Source organism: Oryctolagus cuniculus, chromosome 13 (assembly GCF_051225735.1).
Source record: "Oryctolagus cuniculus isolate XC-2025 breed Fujian yellow rabbit chromosome 13, ASM5122573v1, whole genome shotgun sequence".
Lineage (NCBI taxonomy): Eukaryota > Metazoa > Chordata > Mammalia > Lagomorpha > Leporidae > Oryctolagus > Oryctolagus cuniculus.
This window is the reverse complement of record NC_142879.1, coordinates 29,382,902-29,406,927: the sequence shown is the minus strand read 5'-3', so window position 1 is coordinate 29,406,927 and position 24,026 is coordinate 29,382,902. Positions and strand designations below refer to the sequence as shown.

General features: G+C 38.3%; 1 protein-coding gene across 7 annotated transcripts in view; it reads right to left on the bottom strand.

Annotated features, from left to right (window-relative positions):
- Positions 1 to 24,026, bottom strand: part of KCNK2 (potassium two pore domain channel subfamily K member 2) — a 221,544-nt gene that overhangs the window by 89,100 nt on the left and 108,418 nt on the right. For all 7 annotated transcript variants that reach the window (XM_008268429.5, XM_008268431.5, XM_002717510.6 and 4 more), the window contains exon 3: positions 16,857 to 16,974. In XM_008268429.5, the coding sequence (XP_008266651.1) occupies positions 16,857 to 16,974 (118 nt within the window). The remainder of the gene's footprint in view (positions 1 to 16,856; positions 16,975 to 24,026) is intronic.

Genomic DNA, 24,026 nt, shown 5'->3' with positions numbered 1-24,026 from the left:
ATTCAATCCCATCAAGGTGGCATGTACGAATGCCATCTCACTAGTCCGAGTAATCAATTTCAGTTCACAATTGATCATAATGATAGGACTAAGAGTCAAAGAGATCACATAAACAAGACTAGTGTCTGCTAATACTATCTGACAGAATTATAAAGGAGAGAACGATCCAACATGGGAAGTGGGATACACAGCAGACTCATAGAATGGCAGGTGTCCTAAACAGCACTCTGGCCTCAGAATCAGCCCTTAAGGCATTCAGAACTGGCTGAAGAGCCAGTGAAAGTAGTTTAGGCATGGAAAGCCAAGACACTCTGGCCAAAAAAAAAAAAAAAAAAAAAAAAAAAAAAAAAAAACTAAATGAAAGATCTCTGTGAGTGAGATCCCAGTGGAAAGGATGGGCCATCAAAGAAGGAGGTACCTTTCTCTGAAATGAGGAGAGAACTTCCACTTTGACTATGACCTTGCCTAAATAAGATCGGAGTCAGTGAACACAAAAGGCTTCCATAGGCCTTGGCAACTCATGACAAGAGCCTAGGGAGATTACTGACGCTATAAACAAGAGTGTCAATTTGTTAAGTCAACAACAGGAGTCACTGTGCACTTACTCCTCATGTAGGATCTCTATCCTTAATGTGTTGTTCAATGTGAATTAATGCTATAACTAGTACCCAAACAGTACTTTATACTTATTGTCTATGTGGATGCAAACTGTTGGAACTTTACTTAATATATACTAAATTGATCTTCTGTATATAAAGATAATTGAAAATGAATCTTGAAGCGAATGGAATGGGAGAGGGATTGGGAGATGGGAGGGTTTCGGGTGGGAGGGAAATTATGGGGGGGGGGAGCCTTTGTAATCCATAAGCTGTACTTTGGAAATTTATATTTATTAAATAAAAGTTAAAAAAAACTGGAAAATAATTATTAAAAATGGTACTGCATAAAGGAAAATGTGATTATATAACATTTATGTATATGGATATTATGTATATTATATATACATTTAGGTATATGGATGCATGTATCCATATGTACAGGTATCCATATACATATATTTGCGAGGATACCTTAAAAGTTTGTGGAAAATTGAATTAAAAAGCACATTCACTTTGATCAAAAAAATTTTTTAAATTCATGAACAATTTGTTTATAGTATGCATTTCCATAAACTATTTGAGGATTTCTCTATGCATAGATTTCAAAATCTTTCTGCACCAAAATAAATACATCTTGTCATTCCATTCACCACATACTTTGTGAAGTACCCTCATGTGTGTGTGTGTGAGAGAGAATGTACATATACACACAGTCTCATGTAAGCTTATGTGTAAGTGTGTAAAATTTAAATGTCCAGTGCAGAACTATTTGCAGTGGCAAATGATAAATGATCATGAATAGGGGATTAAAGAAATTATGACAAATCCTTAACTTTCTATGCAGCTGCTAAAACAATAAAGGAAATTTCAGGACACAAGAAGGCAAAAATCAAAGCTTCCTGTGGTGTGGAGGAGGCACGGTGCAGAGCGGCTTTCACTTGAATAATACAGAAACACATCTACACTAATGCTACACAAGCACACTTGCGCACACACACACACACACACACACACACGGGATTGCTGGGATGCTAACAAGCAGTGAGAACGGTGGTTGTCTCCATGTAGGGGATCAGACACTGGGCAGCCATCTGCCCCAGGAGGATATGCTGGTCATTCTATTCCTTATACTGCTTGTTCCTTTCTCATATTTGTTAATTTGTATATGCACTCTTTAATATTTTTTAAAGATTTTATTTATTTGAGAGGTAGAGTTACAGACAGTGAGAGGGAGAGACAGAGAAAGGTCTTCCTTCCGTTGGTTTAGCCCCCAAATGGCCTCTTTAATATTTTTTAACAAAAACATATAGCATTTGATTTTAACTGAGTATACCATTAATGCCACATAATTTGCATGCCCATTGCTGCCACATAAAAGAATGATTTCCTTTCTGTGTTGATATAAGCTGAACAGCTAGCTAGAGTTGCCTGGACTTATAAATCCTTCTCAGAGGTTCCCTGAATTGTAAAGGCAAATAACACTGCACATCTTCAAACTTTCAGCAAACATTTATAAAAGTTAACCAAGAAACACTGCAGAAAGACAAAGAGATGGTGAAACATTATTTACAATCAAGCTAATGCTATTTTTCCATCAATATCCATACTGAATGCCCTTAAGATAACAACCTTTTTCTTTCCTAACCCTACAATTTCCATCCCTTGTCCTAAAGCCTCCTCCACCCAAAATATATCAGCATCTTTTTCTGGCACATAGATTTCATTTTTTTGAATTCTGTTTCCAAAAATCTGGTTTTTTTTTTCTTTTAAATCCACAGGGCCATGAATTGGCATTGGTAACACTCTGGTTTTCTAAGTAATATATCTCATAATATTTACAGAAAACAACTGAGAATCTGCACAAGTTGGGGAGAGCTGAAACTACCTGACATTACAATATCATTCCGAGCTAAGCAGTAGAAGAGGAATTTCTTTTGGAGATGTAGTTTGATGTGGTTTACATCTAAGAAGTACACTCAGTTCTCAAAACTGTTGCTTAGTCTGCTAGCATCTACATCAGCACATGGCTACTATGCTTCTAAAATTTTCTATTTTTGAAGTGTCATGCAAATTACACTTTTAGTCAGCCTGAAAATTAAAATAAAAAGCACTTAAGCCAATGGTCCTAAACCTTTCTGTGGATTATAGAACCCTTTTGAGAATCTTGATTCTTTCTCTGAAAAACACAATTAGACACCCTTCAAGCTTATCCAGGGACCACCCTCCCAGAGGTTCATACGAATGAAGCCACAGACCTTATATCAACTTTTAAGGAAATACGAAGAAACATAGTATGTTCTTATAATTTTTTATTGATTTTATTTGCATATGTGAATTAGGCAGCTAGGTTATTAAATGTTGTTAAATATATTATCCTTTGAGTTTTCATGTAATCCAGTGAGACAGCAAGTGCTGTCACCTATTAGGAAGTCACTTAGACTATTTACTTGAAGAAAACAAGTGACTAAGTTCAATGATCTGGTCAAAATCATTCAGTGAGTCTGTATTCAGACCAGGACTCACATCCAGATCTTCTGTTTACAAGCCCTGTTTGTTGTCTGTGCCTTACATTCTTTCCTTCAGTCCAAGAGTTGGCAACCTTTTTCTGTAAAGGGCCAGACAGCAAATATTTTCAGCTCTGGAGGCCATATGGTCTCTGCTGTAACTATTCCACTCTGCCATTACAGCATCAACACAGCCAAAGTCAATACAAAACCAAATGGGTGTGACTGGGTTCTAATAGTTACACAAAATACTTGTAGGTGACAAGCCAGATTTTGCCCATGGGTCATAGTTGCTAACCTCTATGTTGTTTTGCTTCAACACAGTAAATGAACTAAGTCTTTTTGTTTATTTTCTGAAATAGTTTGAATGCTATCATCATCATGGTTTTGACCTTGTTAATTGATCATTGCCACAAAACTAACTTCTTATGGAATTCCTAAATAATTGTACCAATAATGCAAAAATCTCTGCCAAAATGCTACAATAAAGACCTAACATATACGTATATGTATTTTGAGACAGTTTCACTGATGAGACCACTCTTTAGGGAGGTCCTTTTGAAACATCATTTTTTTTGTTTGTTTGTTTGTTTGTTTTTGTACAGGCAGGTTAGACAGTGAGAAAGAGAGAGAAATAAAGGTCTTCCTTCCGTTGGTTCACCCCACAAATGGCCGCTACGGCTGGTGCGCTGCGATGACCCGAAGCCAGGAGCCAGGTGCTTCCTCCTGGTCTCCCATGTGGGTGCAGGGCCCAAGGACTTGGGCCATCCTCCACTGCCTTCCCAGGCCACAGCAGAGAGCTGGACTGGAAGAGGAACAACCGGGACAGAACCGGCGCCCCGACTGGGACTAGAACCCAGAGTATTGGCGCCGCAGGCGGAGGATTAGCCTAGTGAGCCACGGCACAGGCTAAACATCATGCTTTTCAATAACACAAGAAGACTCATTATCACATACGAAAAATAAAAATCTTCTTTAGTACAAAATTAAGACATAATGTGAAAAAACAAATTAAAGTATAAAATATATTTTCTTATCATAATGTTTCATGAGTTTGAATATTAAATAACATTAAAAGAAGGTATTCAATTAGATTTGTTGAAAAACAGAATTAATGTGATCATTTAGGTTATCATTAAATAGCCTGCTCTGAGCTCATGGGAGGATTCTATTTTCCCATGTATGCTCTTGAAGTTGGTTTAGCCAATGTCTTGTGAGTGATAATAAAGTATGAACTTCTATGAACCCTTACTGGTGAGTGGGTGAAGTGCTCTCCCCTCCTCCTTAAGCCACAACAATTATGGAACGATCTGGAAAGCAGCACCATCCACAGAGGTCTCCACGCAAACATAACACACAGCATCCTCCCATCTACTCACACTGGACACTCAATATGAACAAGAAGTAAGCTTTTATTTTATAAAGCAAGATGCAGGATATTGTTACAGAAAATAACTCAGCATACCTTGTTATAGGGGCTAAAAAATGATAGGAAACAGGTTTGTACTAAAATTAATTTTTATTATACTCAATTAGCTTACAGTAACATTGCAAGGTGACATTCTATATTGTTTTTATTACCACATTTTGGATTATCCATAGAACATTAAATAATCAGTCCATTCATTCCATTAAACCAAAATGCAAATGAACTAAGAAACACAGCACTGTGGATATGAGACTGAATTTTGTACATTCAAAATATGTTAAAGAAAACTCTGTTACATAAGGAGAAATGTATATGTACCATAAGAATTAAAATGTATCAGCTAAATATTTAACATTATAATTTCTGTACTTGGAAACACGGGTGACATAAATAATTGTATAAACATTTATATTGGCTCACTTTGATAATGAAAATTTTCTAATGATAAAGTCAGCTGCTGTCAAATTGTATACAATTATTCAGCATGCAAACTACTTTGACATACAATCTTATTCCACATTCACAACAATTCTCATTGTGAGAAATATCAGCCCCACCTGGCAAATGAGAAAATTAAGGCTGACAGAACTGTGGTGTTCTAAAGAAGACAACCTGAGAGTGGCAAAGACAAAAACCTGAACTTAGGTTTTTATGAAATGAAACTGCCGGTTCTTCTATTATATCACTCCTTAAAAAATCAGGGCTAGCATTATGGCAATGTGGGTTAAGTCACCATTGATGTAGGCATCCCATATCAGTACTGGTTCATGTCCTGGCTGCTCCACTTCTGATCCAGCTCCTTGCTAATGACCAGGGAAAAGCAGCAGAAACAGGCCCAAGTGCTTGGGTCCCTGTTGACCATGTGGGAGACCTGGAAGAAGCTCCCAGCTCCTGGTTTCAGTCTGACCCAGCTCTGGTTGTTGCAACCATTTGGAGAGTGACCAGCAGATGGAAGATATCTCTGTGTATGTCTCCACCTGCCCCCCGTAACTCAGCTTTTCAAATAAATAATCTTTAAAATAATAATAATATTAATAATAATACAGGGGGAACCATGTTCATTCCAAGCAGAATAGATGAATGTGAACAGGACAGTTGTAGCATAGTACTAGTGAGGAGGTCAGGTCCCCAGTCTCCCTGTTTTTCATCACAGCTTCATCAGTTGCCTGCAGAACCACTGAAATGATCTACTAAAAACATCCATTTGTGGAGTGGACACTGCGGAGTAGCAGGTTAAGCCACTACTTGGGACACCTGTGTCCCTTACCACAGCACTGGTTCAGTTCTGACTCCTCCACTTCTAAGCCAGCCTCTTGCTAACACATCATGGGAGGCAGCAGATGATGGCTCAACTGCTTGGGCCTGTGCCGCCAACGTGGGGCAACTAGATGGAGTTCCTGGCTGATGGAGTTCCTGGCTCCTGGCTCCTGGCTTTATTTAGGGAGTGTCGCTCCCCCTCTTCGTGGAGGAACGACACAGGACCCTGCGCTGTTCTTTTGTCTGCTCTGCCCTTCCCGGGTTTGCTGCTGGTTCTTCCCGGGTTGGCTGCCGTCCTTCCACCTCCGTGGAAGGGCGACTCCCCCTGCCACTCTCCCCACTTCCACAGGGGAGCGGCACACCGCCGGCCGGCTCTCTCGGGGGCTGCTCAGATGTTCCTCAGGTGTTCCTGGTGCATGTTGTCTCTCTCCTCCTTCATAGTCCTCTTCCACCAATCCCAACTCTGCTACCCACATGCCGAGTATGCTGCTCTCCTCCAATCAGGAGCAGGATCAGCTCCTGCAGGTCATCACTCAAGTTGGCGAGAGGCAGCTGCGTAGAAGCTGTTTACTCCTCTCCCAGCGCCATATTGTGGGAGAGCAGATGCATAGAATAAGTCTTAATTCCAGTAACTTAGTCTAGTCCGAGTTGCTCCCCACAAGGGAGCAGATGAAAGATTCCCCCTACTTCTCTCTGTCCCTCTCTTTCTGCCTTTCAAAAAAATTTTTTTTAATCTTTTAAAAAAAAACATTCTTGAGATAGTAGCTACTTAGACAGATTTTGACTTATTCCATACCCCTCATGATATAACAATTAACACTAAGAAATGCATACTTGGGTCGTCATTCTCAGTTGCCATCATCAATCATCTGGCCCAGGGCTCCTAATTGCCATTTCCTGAGCAATAGAGTCTTGGCAGTATCTTTATTTTAATGACAAGACTCCTGGGTTCCTAGATGGGGACAGATGACAAGAAAGTCCATGTCATGGTTCAAAGCTTGGAACTTCCAGCCTCAGCTCCCATTCTCCAAGGAGAGGACTGGAGCTGGAGTTAATAATCAATCATGCCTACCTGAAGAAGGCTCCATCAAAATCCCTGAACTGAAGAGTTCAGAGAGCTCCCAGGATGATAAAGACTGGAGTGCCAGGCTGGTGCCACAACTGGAGAGGACATGGAAGCTCTGCAGCCTGTCCCCCATAGGAGTAACCTGTCCTATGCACCTCTTTATCTGGCTGCTCATAGGCATCCTTTGCAATGCTCTCCATGATAAACTGGTAAATGTACATAAACTATTTCCCTGAGTTCTGTGAGCTGCTCCAGCCAACATTCAATCCTGAGGAGGGAGTTGGTTTACAGCCAATTGGTCAGGATCTTTAGAGTCTTAAACTTGAGCATGGCATCGGAGTTCTCACCCTCCAACCTGTGGGATCTGATGACAACTCAAGATGGGTGGTGTCAGAACTGGATTGAACAGGAGGTGTCCCTGTTGGTGACCAAGGAGAACTGGTCAGTATGTGACAGAAACCGTCACACAGTTGCTGTTGGGAGTGCCATGTTGAGTAGCAGGAGGACAGTGGGAGAAAATGGATTTTTCCTTTACACCATTCTTTCATTTTTTTCTTCACTTGCTGTTTGCCTTTGGGAATTTCGCTCTTTGTTGGCATGTTCAGAAAAGGAAATCTATGCTGAGAAGGGAGAGGTAGGACACACCAACTAAACTTGGCCATTTGTTATTTTAGGAATAAAGTTGGGAGGGGAAGAAGTTGAAGATTGGTCATTAATATGCATTTTTTGATGACCTATGACTTTCAATTGTTCCTATTATCACTATTCCCTCAATGCTATATCAGAACCAAGAGCTGACTACATGAAACTCCTTTCCAGTTAGAACTGGTCACATTTGCATTGTATTTTACATGCACATAAACCACGATACTTAAACATAAAGCTCATTTGGCACAGGTACTTCTTTTGTAAACATCATGCAGTATTTACAGTACCATATGACAATGACAATTTTCCAAAATTAAGACTGCACAAGTCCAAAAAGTATTTTTTAAAAAAGAATTGGGGAGGCCGGCGCCGCGGCTCACTAGGCTAATCCTCCGCCTAGCGGCGCCGGCACACCAGGTTCTAGTCCCGGTCGGGGCGCCGGATTCTGTCCCGGTTGCCCCTCTTCCAGGCCAGCCCTCTGCTGTGGCCAGGGAGTGCAGTGGAGGATGGCCCAGGTGCTTGGGCCCTGCACCCCATGGGAGACCAGGAAAAGCACCTGGCTCCTGCCATCGGATCAGCGCGGTGCGCCGGCCGCAGCGCGCCGGCCGCAGCGCGCCGGCCACAGCGGCCATTGGAGGGTGAACCAACGGCAAAAGGAAGACCTTTCTCTCTGTCTCTCTCTCTCACTGTCCACTCTGCCTGTCAAAAAAAAAAAAAAAAAAGAATTGGGGAGAAAACAAATATGTGGCATAATTACTAGCTGGAAGTAGACAGGCCTGGACAAACGTTATTACATTCCTTTCTTATCAAATGAAACACTTGAGATGCTTACAAAAAAGTATTTTTCTGATAAGCATCTCACCTAGTGTTAATGATATTCAGAGCAATACTTGCAGATCTGGTAGCCAGAAAATGTTCTATAAAATCTATAATCTAGGACAAATAACATTGAATTTCAGAGGTTAGGAAGGGAGAGAAAAAGAAAGAAAAGATCATCTACTTATTCAGGCTATGAACTTCATGACAATTGCTTGCTTCTAATTTTTGAGTAATTTCAAGATCACAACATTTGACAGTGATGGGCTTCCAGAAAATTAAAAATATGTTATTACCAACTTTACAAAAATATGCAGAAATGTATATGAGTATATTTAGTTTCAGAATATAAGCAACTCATGACTCAAATACATCCAAGTCAGGAATGATTACAATGCGGATACCACATGGCCAGACTCCTTCCTGCTGGAACTTCTGTTAGATCTACACTAGGATGTTCTGTGTTTCTCTGTTGTGAAGAAATAAAATTCTGCCTACCTCCTGAGACAATCATTCCAGAATTTGCCCAAAGCTCTTGTCATCCGGCACCAGATGGTGAATGCCAGGTGCTCTGATTGGAAGTTTTTTTTTTCTGATATAATATAAACGTATGCAATGAGAGATGATTAATCTATTTCACTATTGCTTTGGGTTCTATATAGTACTACTTATTCAGTAACTCAGCTTTATTACCACTCAAATATAATCTTGCACTCTGAAAACTCAAGTACTATTCATAAGAAAGTTTCTCTGAGAAACACATTCCAACTTAGAAAACAAATAAGCTGACATGAAGATTTTGAATGGCTGGAGCCTAAGTTACCATCTTGAGATATATTTTATTTTCACTAATTTAAGTGGATATGAAGAGTAAGAGAGGGGCTGGCGCTATGGTGTAGTAGGTAAAGCAGCCAACTAAAGCTTTAGCATTCCATATGGATGCTGGTTTGAGTCCCAGCTGCTCCACATCCAATCCAGCTCTCTACTATGGCCTGGGAGAGCATCAAAAGATGGCCCAAGTCCTTGGGTCCCTGCACCCACATGGGAGACCCAGAATAAGCTCCTGGCTCCTGGCTTCAGATCAGCACAGCTCCGGCTATTACGGCCACCTGGAGAGTGAACCAGTGGATGGAAGACCTCTCTCTTTCTCTCTGACTCTCCTTCTCTCTCTGTGTAACTCTGACTTTCAAATAAATAAATCTTCAAAAAAAAGAATAATAGAGAGTCAAAGACCCAAAACAATTTAATTTCAACTTCTATAGTTAGACTACACAATCCCAGAATTATATATTTTGCAAGAATCATAAACTTTATTAATTTAATATAAAGAAAAAGGCAATGGGACCATAGAGTCAGAGCTGGAAGTCATCTTGCAAAAATTTGCCTTTTAAACTGTCTGAAAGAACTCTGTTATTTAAAATGGGTTTCCAAAATCCAATACACAGTTCTCTGAGAACATCTAAGAAACAAGTGAAATACCACAGTGAGGAGTGTACCAAATTAATAAGTTAGCACCCAGCATGCACAGCTGCGATGGCATCATCCCACAGTAAAAACACTTACTGTCAAATTCTACACCACTAGTGCAAGTCCATTCATTTCCAAGTGTCAGCAGTGGACTGCGTAGCCATGGAGTTGTGCAGAAAACACAATACTTCCTCACCCTTTTAGCTTGCACGGCTTTCTACCACACCTGACAGAAAGGTATTAGCCTGCCTACTAAGAACAAGCATAATGCTCCACAAAATTTTCAACATAATCTTTCCAAAACAGCTTTTTTTATGGAATTGTTTGTTAAGATTACTGTAAATACTAAATTGTTTTCACGAGGTTTGTCTCTTTTGATTTTGTTTTTCTAATCAAACATTTTCTAATCACTTATGCCAATCTGGAGAAATATAGGCTTGCAGTAAATCTGTAATAACCATTATAACATCTTTAGCAACTGGAACTATTAAAAACTCTTGACGCTAGCTCAAAATATAGAAACAAAACTATAAAATCTCCTTTAAAAAAGAAACATAGATACTGCATAATCAAATTCAATCTCTAAATCCAATTGGTAGAAAATAAGAGTCCTTGGTGAACAGGAGAAATGTTACTCCCAGGGAATTCTTTGGGATCTGAAAGTCACTGGAAACAGCAGTGGTGGCCGTGTTTGGTGCATTCTGACACTCCGAGATCATGAGGATCCAGTGATCAACTTAGGCCATGCCTGACCCTGGAATTCCAGTTTAGCTTCCACTGGGGAAAATGTTATTATTTTAATTATATTAAATTATATTAATTACAGTTATATGTATTAATGTATGATTACATTAAATATAATTGCAGTGCCGTCAGGTAAATCATCTTATATTTTATGCTAATCTTTAAATCGACCTCACAGTAGAATACAGTCATCCATTACATTATTTTTGCCAACGACCTCTCCCAGAATTTAACTGATTTCTTATAGGCTTTAAAAAACAAGTTAAAATGTAATGCCATAAGTTCCCTATGGCACTATTCTAAGAGCTGGGTTTATCGCCATCTGTAAACCTTTTTAAAATCACCTGCCCTCCAGGTTAAGGGCACCATCCCACAGAACCACCCCGTATCACACACCAGCGGCAAAGGGAATGCCAGGCTGCCCACACTTCTGCCCGGCCGGCTACAAACTCAGGAGTTCCCATGACGCTGCTCAGGTTTGGAAATTCCCTAGACAGACTGACAAAACTCAGGCAATCTATTTATGAATACTGGCTTATTATGGAGGATAAAGCAGCCAAATACAAGAAGCATAGAGTGTTTATTGCGGGTGTGTGTGTGTGTGGGAGAGCAGCTTCCACAGTCCACACTCTCCTAGGCATATACGCACCAGAGTAGCTCTCCAGCCCTTTCATTTAGAGGATTTTTTTTAAACTTTTTTGACAGGCAGAGTGGACAGTGAGAGAGAGAGACAGAGAGAAAGGTCTTCCTTTTGCCGTTGGTTCACCCTCCAATGGCCGCTGTGGCCGGCGCACTGCGCTGATCCGATGGCAGGAGCCAGGTACTTATCCTGGTCTCCCATGGGGTACAGGGCCCAAGCACTTGGGCCATCCTCCACTGCACTCCCTGGCCACAGCAGAGAGCTGGCCTGGAAGAGGGGCAACCGGGACAGAATCCGGCGCCCCGACTGGGACTAGAACCCGGTGTGCCGGCGCCACAAGGCGGAGGATTAGCCTAGTGAGCCGCGGCGCCGGCCTCATTTAGAGGATTTTATGAAGTATCCATTACATAGGCACAACTGATGAACTCACTGGCCATTGGTGACTGAGGTCCTTTCAACCCCTGTTCAACCTGCAGGCCTGTGATGGTGCTGAAAGTTCCGAATCTCTGATCACATGGTTGACTCCTCTATTGGCTTCCATTCTGAAGGTACCTAGGGACCCACTGGTAGCCACCTTACTAGCATAAATACAGGTATGGTTGTAAGGGGCTCTTTGTGAATAATGAAAGCTATCATAGCAATCAGAAAATTTTGAGCTTTAGAAGCCCTGTGCCAGAAACTAGAGACAAAGAATACATAGATTTTTCAATTATACCACACTCCTCATCTGCCTCCCTGCTTCCACTCTTGCCCTCCAAACGGCAGTCACAGCATACCTCTCTTCTGCTTGAATCTCTCAATGGCTTCAGGCTGAATGTAGAGTGTTATCACGACCTATCCAGGACTACTTGCTCTGGCTCCCACTTGTCTTGCCACCCTCTATCGCTCCTGCTGACCCTTCCTGCAGGCCTCTGGGGTCAGCGACATGGTCTCATCAGTAGTCCTTGAACACGGCCCCGTTCGGGATCTCTGCCACTGCTGTGCCCTCTGCCTGAACCCATCTTTCCACTTTTCTTTCCATAACTGGTTTCTTTTCATCCTCCAGGTTTCAGTTTAAATGTCACCTCTTCTGGGAGTTTCTGAATCATCTTTCTTTAGAACACCTCCCACTCACTTTGCTGTTGCATTTCTACTCTATCCTTGCACATGAACTCCTTTTATAGCACTGATTGCAATCATTCGTGAGCTTATTTATTAATGTTCTAATTGGTCATTTGTCTCTTCAATCCCAATGGGAACTTCAGGAGGGGGCTTATCTATCTCCTATTACTACTCTGGTTAAATTAAAGAATGATAAAAAAGGGGGGGGAGTACTAAAATACAAATACCTAAAATAACACAGTGCGTAAAATTTTGGTCACTGTTTTATTGTTTTCTCTTAACAGGATCAACTAGTATTGTGAATCGCAAGCCCACTGCCTAAGTATTCTATTCATCCTGAAATTTTGACTTCTCTGTCTTCATTCTATTAATCAGAAAGACATGTTGATTCTTACATAAAATTAGCTGTCTCACTCTCATCCTCAAACAACAACTCAAATCACCCCAGTCAACACTCTCACCCCCTCTCCGTGGCTCCCAGCCATGGCCTCCTACTTGCTCTCTCGGCTGAGCTATCTATTTCCACTTAACTTCTCCCTGACCGATGTATCCTGTAATGTGTGTCACTTCCCTTTTCCCAAAAATCCATGTTCTATATTATTACAGTAGGTCCAAACTCTTGTTCAAAACTCAAATTATATCCAATTGTATTCTTCCCGTTTAAAGCAGTCAGTACTACTTGCCACTACTGTGTTAAATAATTCCTCTGGTCTACTCAAATGCCTACTTTTCTACCCCCAAAATAAATCAAGTTCCTTTCTCTCTCTGGGTCTTTGCTAGTCATGCCAAAGACTGAAGGCTTTTCACCTCTCATCTGTCTAAATCAGAACATACTCTTCAAAGCACATTCAAATCCAATCTCCCCACTACTTAGCTCTTCCTCTCAACTAGGGCCCACATGTTCTTTCCAGTTCTCTCCATTTTTACAGTCCTTTTAGGTTCACGTAACATATGAGTATCTGAGTTATTTTTGCTGTTGTTTAGGGATTGCATGAGAATGCAAGCAGAGACCAAGTCCTTGCTTCCTTCATCTTTCTGCAGAAGCAGAAGTAACGTAACGTTGAGCCACTAGAAGCTACTGACACTGACTTACTGATTTATACAGTCCTGAGGATGAATCACTTCAACAGCAGACAGTCATTCTAGACAAAGTATAGCACCCAGACCACACTGTCTCCCACCACGACTCTTCTCCACATGAGCTTCGTATGCCTGAAACGGTTCCTCTCCACCTTTATCACATGGCAAATCCCCAACCCTCTTTCCAGTCTCAGGGCAACGCCTACAGAGGAAATAGTGGCAAACACTGCCCCTTCTCCACTCACCCACCTGCCCAACTATCTCTGTAAAGTGTCACTCCTATACCTTTCCATTAAATTCTCCTAACCAGGAACACTAATATCAATAAATGTTGATTTGAACCCTTTGCTCTCAGATTAAACAATGTGCATTTTTATCTTCTCAGTAGCAGAGCAACAGTGTATATTTGTTAAATAAATTAATTTAAAAAATAAGTTAGTAGTGAGATTTGTTGAAAAAGCTAAGAATTTAGTATTATAATTATTAATTTAGTGTTTTTAAATTTCCAATAAGCCACAGTTCACACCATTTAGAATGCCTATTTGTTTATAAAGTCCAAAAATAACTACTAAGCACCTACTGCATGGCAAGCATTGAGGATACAGAAAAGATAGAAATGTATACAAACTCCTATACTCATAGAACTTGCATCTTATTAAGGTAGACAGCAAAGCAACCAAAATTTTTACTCTGAACTGGAAATCCCAGATGAGCAGGTTTCTGTGACAATACTGACATGGTTTGGACCAGAATAGTTTGAATGGTGAGCAGTAGTTAAAAACATGTATCTACTTTAAAGGATTGGGTAATGGATGGGAAGTGAGATTTAAGAGAAAAAAACATAGTCAAGAATGGATTCAGCCTATGTGAATGTGGAACAGAATTCTTAAAAATTTGGAAGCATATGACTTTGGAAAGAGTAAACAGACATATGAAGAGATTCTCTAAAAGTATATCTTAAGTTTGAAAATGCTGTTTTGTATAAATGAATTTCCCTAGAGCATTATTTCCAATGAACAATAAGGGTCATGTTTGCTTCTTAAACAAACCAACAAAATTGAATAGAAAAACTCTGGACAACTGCAGCCTACCTAGTTCCATAAAGCACTGTCCATCCTAGGTACCCAATAAAAGCCAATGTCATATTTTTTTCCAAAGCCTTGCCAAGTCCTATTTTCAAAGAACTAATGCAATGCAGCTGGTACTACAGGTTACAATTTTTTTTAACTTTTATTTAATAAATATAAATTTCCAAAGTACAACGTTTGCATTATAGCGGCTTTCTCCCCATAACCTCCCTCCCACCCGCAACCAACCCATCTCCCACTCCCTCTCCCATCCCATTCTTCATCAAGATTCATTTTCAATTCTCTTTATATACAGAAGATCAATTTAGTATATGCTAAGTAAAGATTTCAACAGTTTGCACCCACACAGAAACACAATTGCCAAAACACACTACAAACCTTACCAATTATTCCCATTGGCAATATTAATAATTATAATTTTATGGAATAATTTGACTCTCAGATGGAAACTTATAAAAGAGATCAAACTTTTTATCTTGTCCTGGGTCATAATCTAGCACAAGGTCACAGGAGATGACTTTGACCTAGCAATAAAAGACCATGCAGTAAAAGGTCCCCATGTAGGTGACACAGAATGACTTAATTCACCTAAGACTACAGCTTGAGACAGAACAGTAGGAAATTTGGGCTGTCAGACAGCTACCTAAACAACCTAAATAATCAGCTACTGTGCTTAATGGCTATAATTTGGGTTAAGACTAGTAATAATGGTTTATTTTCTTTTTCATGTCTTGAAGTATATGTCTGCAAAACTTACTGAATTTTGGGATTCAAAGAATGAGGCTGTTTATAAACCTGTGATGCAACATTAAGTCTGTATAATGACTGAGTCTCTTGCAACATAATTGAGCGGTGGTCATGATGAGTTATAACTTGGACTTCTGAGTTTTCATTGGGCAGAAACAAACCATTCTCACTCTGTCTGTGAGGTTTTTTTTTTTTCTTACAGACTTTAAGTAGTTTACACAATAAATAGTTATTTCCATAAGTAGGAATGGCCAAGATGTCTAAGCCCCAAATTTAACCTGTTATTATGGTTAGAAATCAAGGTTGCCATTCTTCCAGATTTTCACAGCCACACAACTTTTGACCTAGCCGATGGAAATGTAAGAGTAAACACAGTCTTTTGACCTCTTAACAAAGGCAAAAGTCAACACACTAAGGTATTTATTTCACTGGCAAGTGATCCAGTGCAAAGAGGCACTGCAGTAGATTCCTATAACGACACAAACCTACAGATTCCTATTTAAAAAGAAGACTGTTAAGCAAGAGTTCATCTACAAATGCTCTAGCTTCTCTCAAACAGGACTTTGATATAAAATATTGATGTGGAACTTTATATGCTTCATAATGTTTCAATAACATCAAAGAAGAAAACTGAAATTTTTAGAATCTTAATTTACTCTCTAATCAGAGGTCAGTCCCATAAGAGAAAAATCTCATCATAACTGCATGTGGAAAGGAACAAGTTCCTTTTTTACATGTATTTTTCTCACAGCTGAAATCCCTTTGTAACTGCAGTAAGTAAATTTCCTTCCTTTTCTTCAAAATTGTGTCGTAAACCCAGTTCCTTCCATGAGCAGGCTGGCTGTAACCCTTCCCAATCCTCACCGAATGGCTTTCATTAGGGGTCTGCATTTAGATTCTCTGCGTAGTCCTCAGACTCTGAACAACTAGGAGAACAAGGACATGAACTGGGACCAATCTGTTACCCACTAAGTGCCAAGCATTTACATGGTCAAGCTCAAAAAACAAACCATGTACCTCTTTTATGACCCTTTCCAACATCATAATAAACAATGATTAAAAGGCAAAATATCAGGGCTCCAGCTTTCACTCTTTCTGCTATTCTCACGTTTGAGTGTTCATTTGTATAGATTTTGTCTAATGGCAAAAAAAAAAAAAAAAGGTCATGTACATAAAACAAGCTATAAAGCATTTGCAATGGAACATTATAACAACAGGCACAATCTACTAAAATGAAGAGTTAAAATTTCAAAAGAAAAACATGACAGCAAATAAGCACTTCATAGAAAATATGAGTGTTAAAGCTGCTTCAGATTCCCTCCTGCCACACTGAAGAATTAAAAATTCCAGAAGATTGAAAACTACTTGCCCCCCAAAAACCCTCATTTCATCTGGTATCAACATTAGTATCCATTAGCCTAAAGACTGAGGGGCACTCTTGCATTTTCATGTGTGTATTAAAGTTAACTCAGTATTCTGAAACAATGACCGGTTCATTTCCATCGTGCCTCTGTTCCAACCTTTAAGCATCCTTTTCCAAATCCATTTACTAGCATCTAGTTCTCTACCTTAAGTCCACCATTTTGAGCAACTATTAAAAACTTCAAACATTTGCATTTCAGGCCATAAACTATACCAAAATTAAAAAAAAGAAGTAAGTTGTCTCCTACCTATGGTTGTAATAACAGTGCCAGCAAAGAAGAAGGAACTTCCCAAATCCCAGTGACTGATTTGATTGGAGGTGTTTCCTAATGGTATAATCCCTGCATTTATTGCTGCCACTATTTGCTGCAAGTTTAAAAAGAAATTTATCAGTACACATGAATCATATGGAGGCATCAAATAGCATGCATTCCACCCCAGAAACAACTAACTACACAAAGTGAATCAATTCTAAGCTCTCGGTCTTCCATTTAAAATGTATTGTACAGGAAAAAATTTATACTGAAGAATTTAACAACAGTTAAGTCATAAGAAATTTGCATTTGATATCAAGTGAATGTGTCTGCATGAAGCTTGCAATATTAAACCAAAGTGCATTCCTATCACCATCCATTAATATATTAGTAACTTGTTTGAATTAACAAACTAAACACAAATATAACAATGTTCTCTAGTAAGCAACGCAAGTTGGTCATAGATTAAAATTTCACACTGCAAACAACAATATAAATATGATAGCTTCATCAAAAACAAAAAGGAATTTTTGAAGTACTATTCATTTCAAATGTTAACTCTGTACAGTCTCTGAAGAAAAAGCAAAAGGCAACGGGCCATTCATTATCAAGCTTCAAGTTTCAGTCAGTCTCTGTGGGTCTAGATTCTTAGAATTTCTACAGATGATAGATATATAAATTAGAAGTCCTATGTTGATGTCCAGAGATCTGTAGATGACCATCTGTAATACTTACACAGGGGTTGCTAGGATCTGAAGGCTACCTTGAGTAGTAGTAAAACGCAGACAGATGACGTTTTAAACCCCCTTTTTAAATCATCAGAGGTTGGGAGGGGTGGAGGAGATACAGCAGCACAGAAAAAAAAAAAAAAGAGAAGGTGCAGAAGACAGACATACAGGTTATAGGTGAAGACGATTCTGCTAAGAGATTTTACAAATTTTTACCAATTTGCAGATTTTAAAATTGGTAGAAATGCTATTCAATAGTTAAGAAACTTGAAGACCAGGAGAGAAGAAAAATGTCTTAGTTAAGATTAGTGATATTCTGGTTTCTCTTCAAACCGTATAAATATTTTGCCTTTTACTTAAGATTAAATGACTGGTGAATGGACAATAAATATGCTATGAAAATGGAAGTACCAAGGAAGTGGTTGGCTAGGCAGTAGGTTGTACCTAGGAAGTAGGTTGGCTAGGAAGTACCAAGGAAGTGGCTGGCTAGGCAAAAGGGCAGGTAACCAGCAAAGAAATAGAAAACCACACCTTATTTTGTCTGATTTCTCTTCATCTATAAATTAAAGCTTCAAAAGTTTTGTGTAAAGTTAACAGAACTCTATTGCTTTTATTTGCTTTACCAGTAATATATAATTACAGTAAGAAAATATGTAGGAAAACATAGAAGTGCAAAAAAGGATAGTAAAAGTTATACATAATTCCAGAATCCACAGATAATCACCATTAATGTATCACTACACCTGGTAGCTAGAAAAACTTCTTACATAACTGGATTGATGAAAGATATAAAATGATGTATTCTCTATTTTTACTTAATACTACTCCATTTGCATTTTTCTGTGTCATTATCAATTTACTTAATAATTTCCAGTATGTAAATGTATATGTTGTTCTAAAACTTGTCTTATTATAAAACCGGCTGTTATGAACATATTTTTGCATTTTGTCTCATTTCTGAACATTTCCTCGAGAGAGATTGCTAAAAAATTTTGCCACATTAAAATTATGAATATTTAAAGCACTTACAACATAAAAAGTACAGATAAATAAAACTTTTAAAAAAATAAAAATCTCTCCAAGAAATATTTAAGATAATAATAAACATACAAGGGATGACTATCCAAGAAGACTGTTTCAATTTAGAACTACCCGCCAATAATTTATGAATGCTTGGCAATATCTCTAAACTATGACATTGTATCTTTACTGACCCAATGAGAACTGTTTACATTTAATGTCCTCTATTGTGAGTAACATTAGACTCTACTATCCCCCTTATCTTTTGATAAATGCACACGATTATTCGCATAGGCACAGCACACAGTGAAGCTGGTTTTGGCTATTTGATTTATCCAGCCTTCCTTCCTTTACAACTTTACTATCTGACAAGGCAGGTTTGCTTTCATTGTTTTTCCTTGAAAACGTGTTGTTATTGTCATGTTACTGTTTTATAAACTTTAAAATCTTTTAGTCAAATTTTATAGTAATTTTTACTTCCATAGTTTTAATATAACAAAATTCCACTGAAATATATTGGATGTTTCAGTACATTAACTATGTTTGAAAATATGTGACATGCATGAATTAAGGAAAATGAACAAATAATAATCATTTCTCACCAAGAAACATGATATGAAACTCCATTTATTGATATATATATACATATATATATTTTGTCATTCTCGGATAGTTTGCTTTATCCATTTTAAATTACAATTGATTATTTCTATTACATATACAAATGTATATTATCTTCTGCCCCAGAAATTTTCAAAATTTTTATCTCAAAACAAGTTTAGAGTCTCAAAAAATATTGGAGACACCAAAAAGCTTCTTAAATGATATGTTACTATTGATATTTACTATATTTTTCTGGGTTTTTAATTTTTAAAATGTTACTTATTAATTCAAGTAAAAATAATAAGCACATTAATGTTAACATGAGTAATTTTATGAAAAATAATTATATTTTCCAAAAGAAACAACACATGTAGTAAGAAGGGAGGCAGTTTAATAATTTTATGAATTTCTTTAATGCCTGGCTTAAATAGAAAACAGCTATACTCTAACGTATGGTTTTGCACCAAATCTGTTGGTTCAGCCTCAGAATCCCATAGCCTCTGGAAAACTCCACTGTACACTCACAAAGCAATGAATGAAAAACCCAGGTCATCTTAGTATTATTAAGAAAGTACCTCCGACCCTATCAAATCTCTGAGAGAGTTTCAGGGACTACACTTAGAGAACCACTGCTCAACACTGAATTCATTATCTTTTTAACTGTTCATTTGATTTTTATCTTGCACCTGGAAAACCAAAGTAATCAATCTTACCACTTGCAAATAATGGCATTTTATCTCCATGTCATTCAATTAGCTATGTTTCATTAATTCTCCTCTCTTATTACATGGGAAGGTATTTCTAGAACAATATTTATGAGCATAATGACAAGGAGATGCTCTGCTTTGTCAAAGAAAATTCTCAATGGTTTGAGTGTTTTATCTTAAATATACTGACTATTGGCAAGAAAAATGACATTTAATTAAATAAATTATAAGAGCAAGCAAATAAAAAGTACAAATAAAACTAAAAACCTAAAAATGTCTCTGAGAAATATTTAAGATAATAATAAATATACAAGGGATGAAAGTATACAACAACTGAAGAAATACAAAATGCCACTATTTAGCATAAATCAAAAGAAAAATTATTAGTTCATACATTGTAACTCTAGCAAACTGACAGGCTACGTGATTAAAAATCACAGCTTTCTGAATCTGCAAGAAGTGCTTATGATAACTGATGTTTTCTATTATTCTGGGGGAACAGCATTAGGGTTAAGCGGCATGGAGTTGCCACACTGAGTCCTGTGCTCTCAAACACTGTAGGCACAAGATCTCCAGGTTTATTCACTGCCAGGGAAAGCTCCCACTTACAGGAAAACTCAAGGATGAGGAGAATTTAGAAAGCTTCTTATCGCATCCAAATATCTCTTTACATGTGACAGACAGGTCTTCAACATATTAATGTATTTAAAAAATGTAATTGTTTATGATGTTGGCAATGGGCAATCAATGAGTAAAAACACAGGTGATACAGGTGAAAAACTATAAGGCAAGTCTTCAGAATCTACCAAATTAAGTTAATTGCATTATTGCCTAGAGCAAGAGAATTCCTCCAACAACTGATGAATAGAGCCATCTTAGGCAGTACCATCATTTTATTCTTTTCCTGTCAATAAAGAGGAGCCATGTCACTCAGACACCTGGACCAGGGCCACAAGTCATTTAAATTTTACAAAATGCAGAACTGCAATCAGAACAAGCAGTCAGGCACTGTGTGGGTTGTAAATAGTTATCACAGAGCTATAATTATAAAAACAGAGGTTTCAGAAAAAACTAAAAGCATGTCAGATCATTGCGAAAATGACTCTACCATGAGGTCTCTTCTCTAGAACGTTCTTGTAGATTTACTTTATATTTTTCTTCAGAAAGTCCTAGTCAACATCCACAGGAAATTGGATGGCCTTTCCTAGCACTGACCTAGATCTACGAATCTGTGCAATTTCAACATCAATTTAGGCCATCAAAGCCCTTAACAAATGCTTCATGAGAACTGTTTCTGGATGCGCTATACTATGTGGCTAAACTAACATGATTGCTTAATAGATAATAAAAACTCACTCTTCCATTTAAAACAACTTTTTAAACAATTAAGCCATGCTGACAGTTTGCAAACTGACAACAAGCTGAATTCTTGAATTGTCTAGGTTCCATTAAAGACAATGAGGACTCCTATGCATTGAATCCTAACATGACTACATAAAATACTGGTCAAACATAATCTTAAATGGATTCATTCTTAATTTTGCTCTTTGGTTGACAGCATAAAATGTGCACTAGAGATAGAAGTTGAAGAAGTTTTTATAGGTAAGAGTATAATTAAACCTTAAGAAATAGAGCTCTCAGAGGCACACATGTGAACAGATGATAAAGCTAACGACTCTTGAAGAGAATCATGAAAAATCTTGGTTTCTGACAGTGGCGGCTTTGGAATCAAGGTTCACAGAATTCAACTGTGAATTTGTGCATTCTTGAATTGTAAAAAGTCGATGTCTCAACATCATCTGGCATTTTGGAACTATACTCAGCTTTAACACCAAACATCGATAAGACCCACTTATTTGTAATTATATGAGACTAGCACAGACTTGGAATTCAAGGGAATAACTGGCAATCATGAAAATGTTTCCATGAGTCCAATGCCAAGGAACAATTTCCACGTGTGGAAAATCAGTGGCTAAGCATGTGCACTAAAATGGGTATTTTTTTCATTAAAGGAAAAGATACCAGTAATTGACCAAACTTGGGCAGTCCTGAAGAAATTACTGTTTGAGAATAGGTTATATTGTGGATCATAAAACATGAGTGACATCAAAATTTTGATTTCACTTTTTTCCCTAAACTCAGATGTTTATGTCCCTCCAAACAATAATGAGCATTCTAAGCTTTCTACTAATTCCTTTTCTGTTAATATCATAAACAAGATTTCATTAAAATATACTACCACACACCTATACTCCTACAAGTAGGATCATATTAATAACACATATAAGTGGTATAAAAATTCTGAACTACAAGTCAAAGATGTTAAAACCTAGTTCAGTTACACCAATGATGCATGTATAAACTATTCAAGTTGTTCAAAAACAACTTTCTTAATAGATATTTAAGAATGTTCTCATTTTCCTGTTTTCAAAAAAGGACATTATTTCCAATAGACCCAATCAGGTTCTAATTATACTGACATCTGTATAATGACACAGCTCCTCAAAGATTAGCGTAAGTATCCTTTTGTTTAATTGCTATTAGGTGCAATTCTATTTCTTTATCTGCCACTATGTCCTTGTGGGAGAAACTTAGGGAAGAAATCAGCCACATATTCACATCACTGCATCTGACCACTTCAACCATGTTAAGCAAGATCATTTTGAGAAACATGAAGAGTACAGAATGGAGAAAGCAAGAAAGCAAATGATACTCTCTTTGCCAAAAGATTTTGTGGGAAGATAACATTAGGGATCAGTTTGATTTATGGTTACACCACAAAAATGATCATCAGCTAACAATAATAGGCAGTCCTGCATGAGTACTGTAGCCAAAGCTGCAGGATCCTCATGTATCTCATTTTTAACCTCTGCTTTATGTCAACATTATGATTACCTAATTCCAGATGATGTGACCTGCTTTGGAAAGCTCTGCTCAGAAACCCACAGAGAATCTCAGCAACAGCCTTATTCTCACAGGCTCTGACTTCACATCAGCCCTGGTTCAGCCTGGCAACATCAGTGGACATGCTTGAATCGATGAGGAACCACACTGGATTATGTATTTAGAAACTCTTAAACTTTACTGGTCGTAACTGCCTGGAATGTTGTCTATGGACATCAGTTACACAAAAAACTCCTCCTATTGTCAGTGACATTTAACAATCTTGACCACAGGGACTGCTTCCTAGGCCATCTGGCACATCAAATTAGGTTCTGCCAAGAGGAGAAGCAGAGAAGGGCTTTACTGTGAACTCGGCACAGACTCTGCACCTCTAGGAATACGCCTCACAACCAGACCCATCTTCTTCACCTCCTGGTCCTTTCATGATATTCTGAACACTAAAGCAAGGCCATGGGCTTCCTAGAATGAGATGATATTTCTGTCAAAGTTCCACTTAGGACCACTGATGATCTACCAAGGGAGCAGACACTTTCCTGAAAACCACATTATACTAACACATTGTTCTTCCAGAATATTCCAGAAGCAGGTCTCAGCTAATCACATCAGGCTGGCAATATCTAAGCAATTTTAGACTACAAAAATGGCAACTTAATTTCATCATTCAGAAGAATGGGACTTGAGTTTCCATGCACAGTGTTAATACATACTAGATTTCACTGCAGTGTGATACTTACCACTGCAGAATTAAACTATTTCCCATAAGCAGGAAACTTGATAGCAGAGCAATATGTTATCATCTTCTTACAATTCTATGACAAAAAATATCTACTTATTAAGTTAAACCCTATATTACCGAGAATGCTCTTCTAAGAACACATGACTACTAATCTCTACTGGAAATTAAAGTTGTGTTCAATTTTTGCAATATCTGAGAAACCCAGAGATGCTATCTAATGTTTAAGAAAGCTACATTTTGAAGAAATGTAGCTGTATATTAGGGGCCGGCTCCATGTCTCACTTGGTTAATCCTCTGCCTGCAGTGCCGGCATCCCATATGAGCACTGGGTTCTAGTCCCGGTTGCTCCTCTTCCAGTCCAGCTCTCTGCTGTGGCCCGGGAGGGCAGTGGAGGATGGCCCAAGTGCTTGAGCCCCTGAACCCACATGGGAGACAAGGAAGAGGCACCTGGCTCCTGGCTTCATAT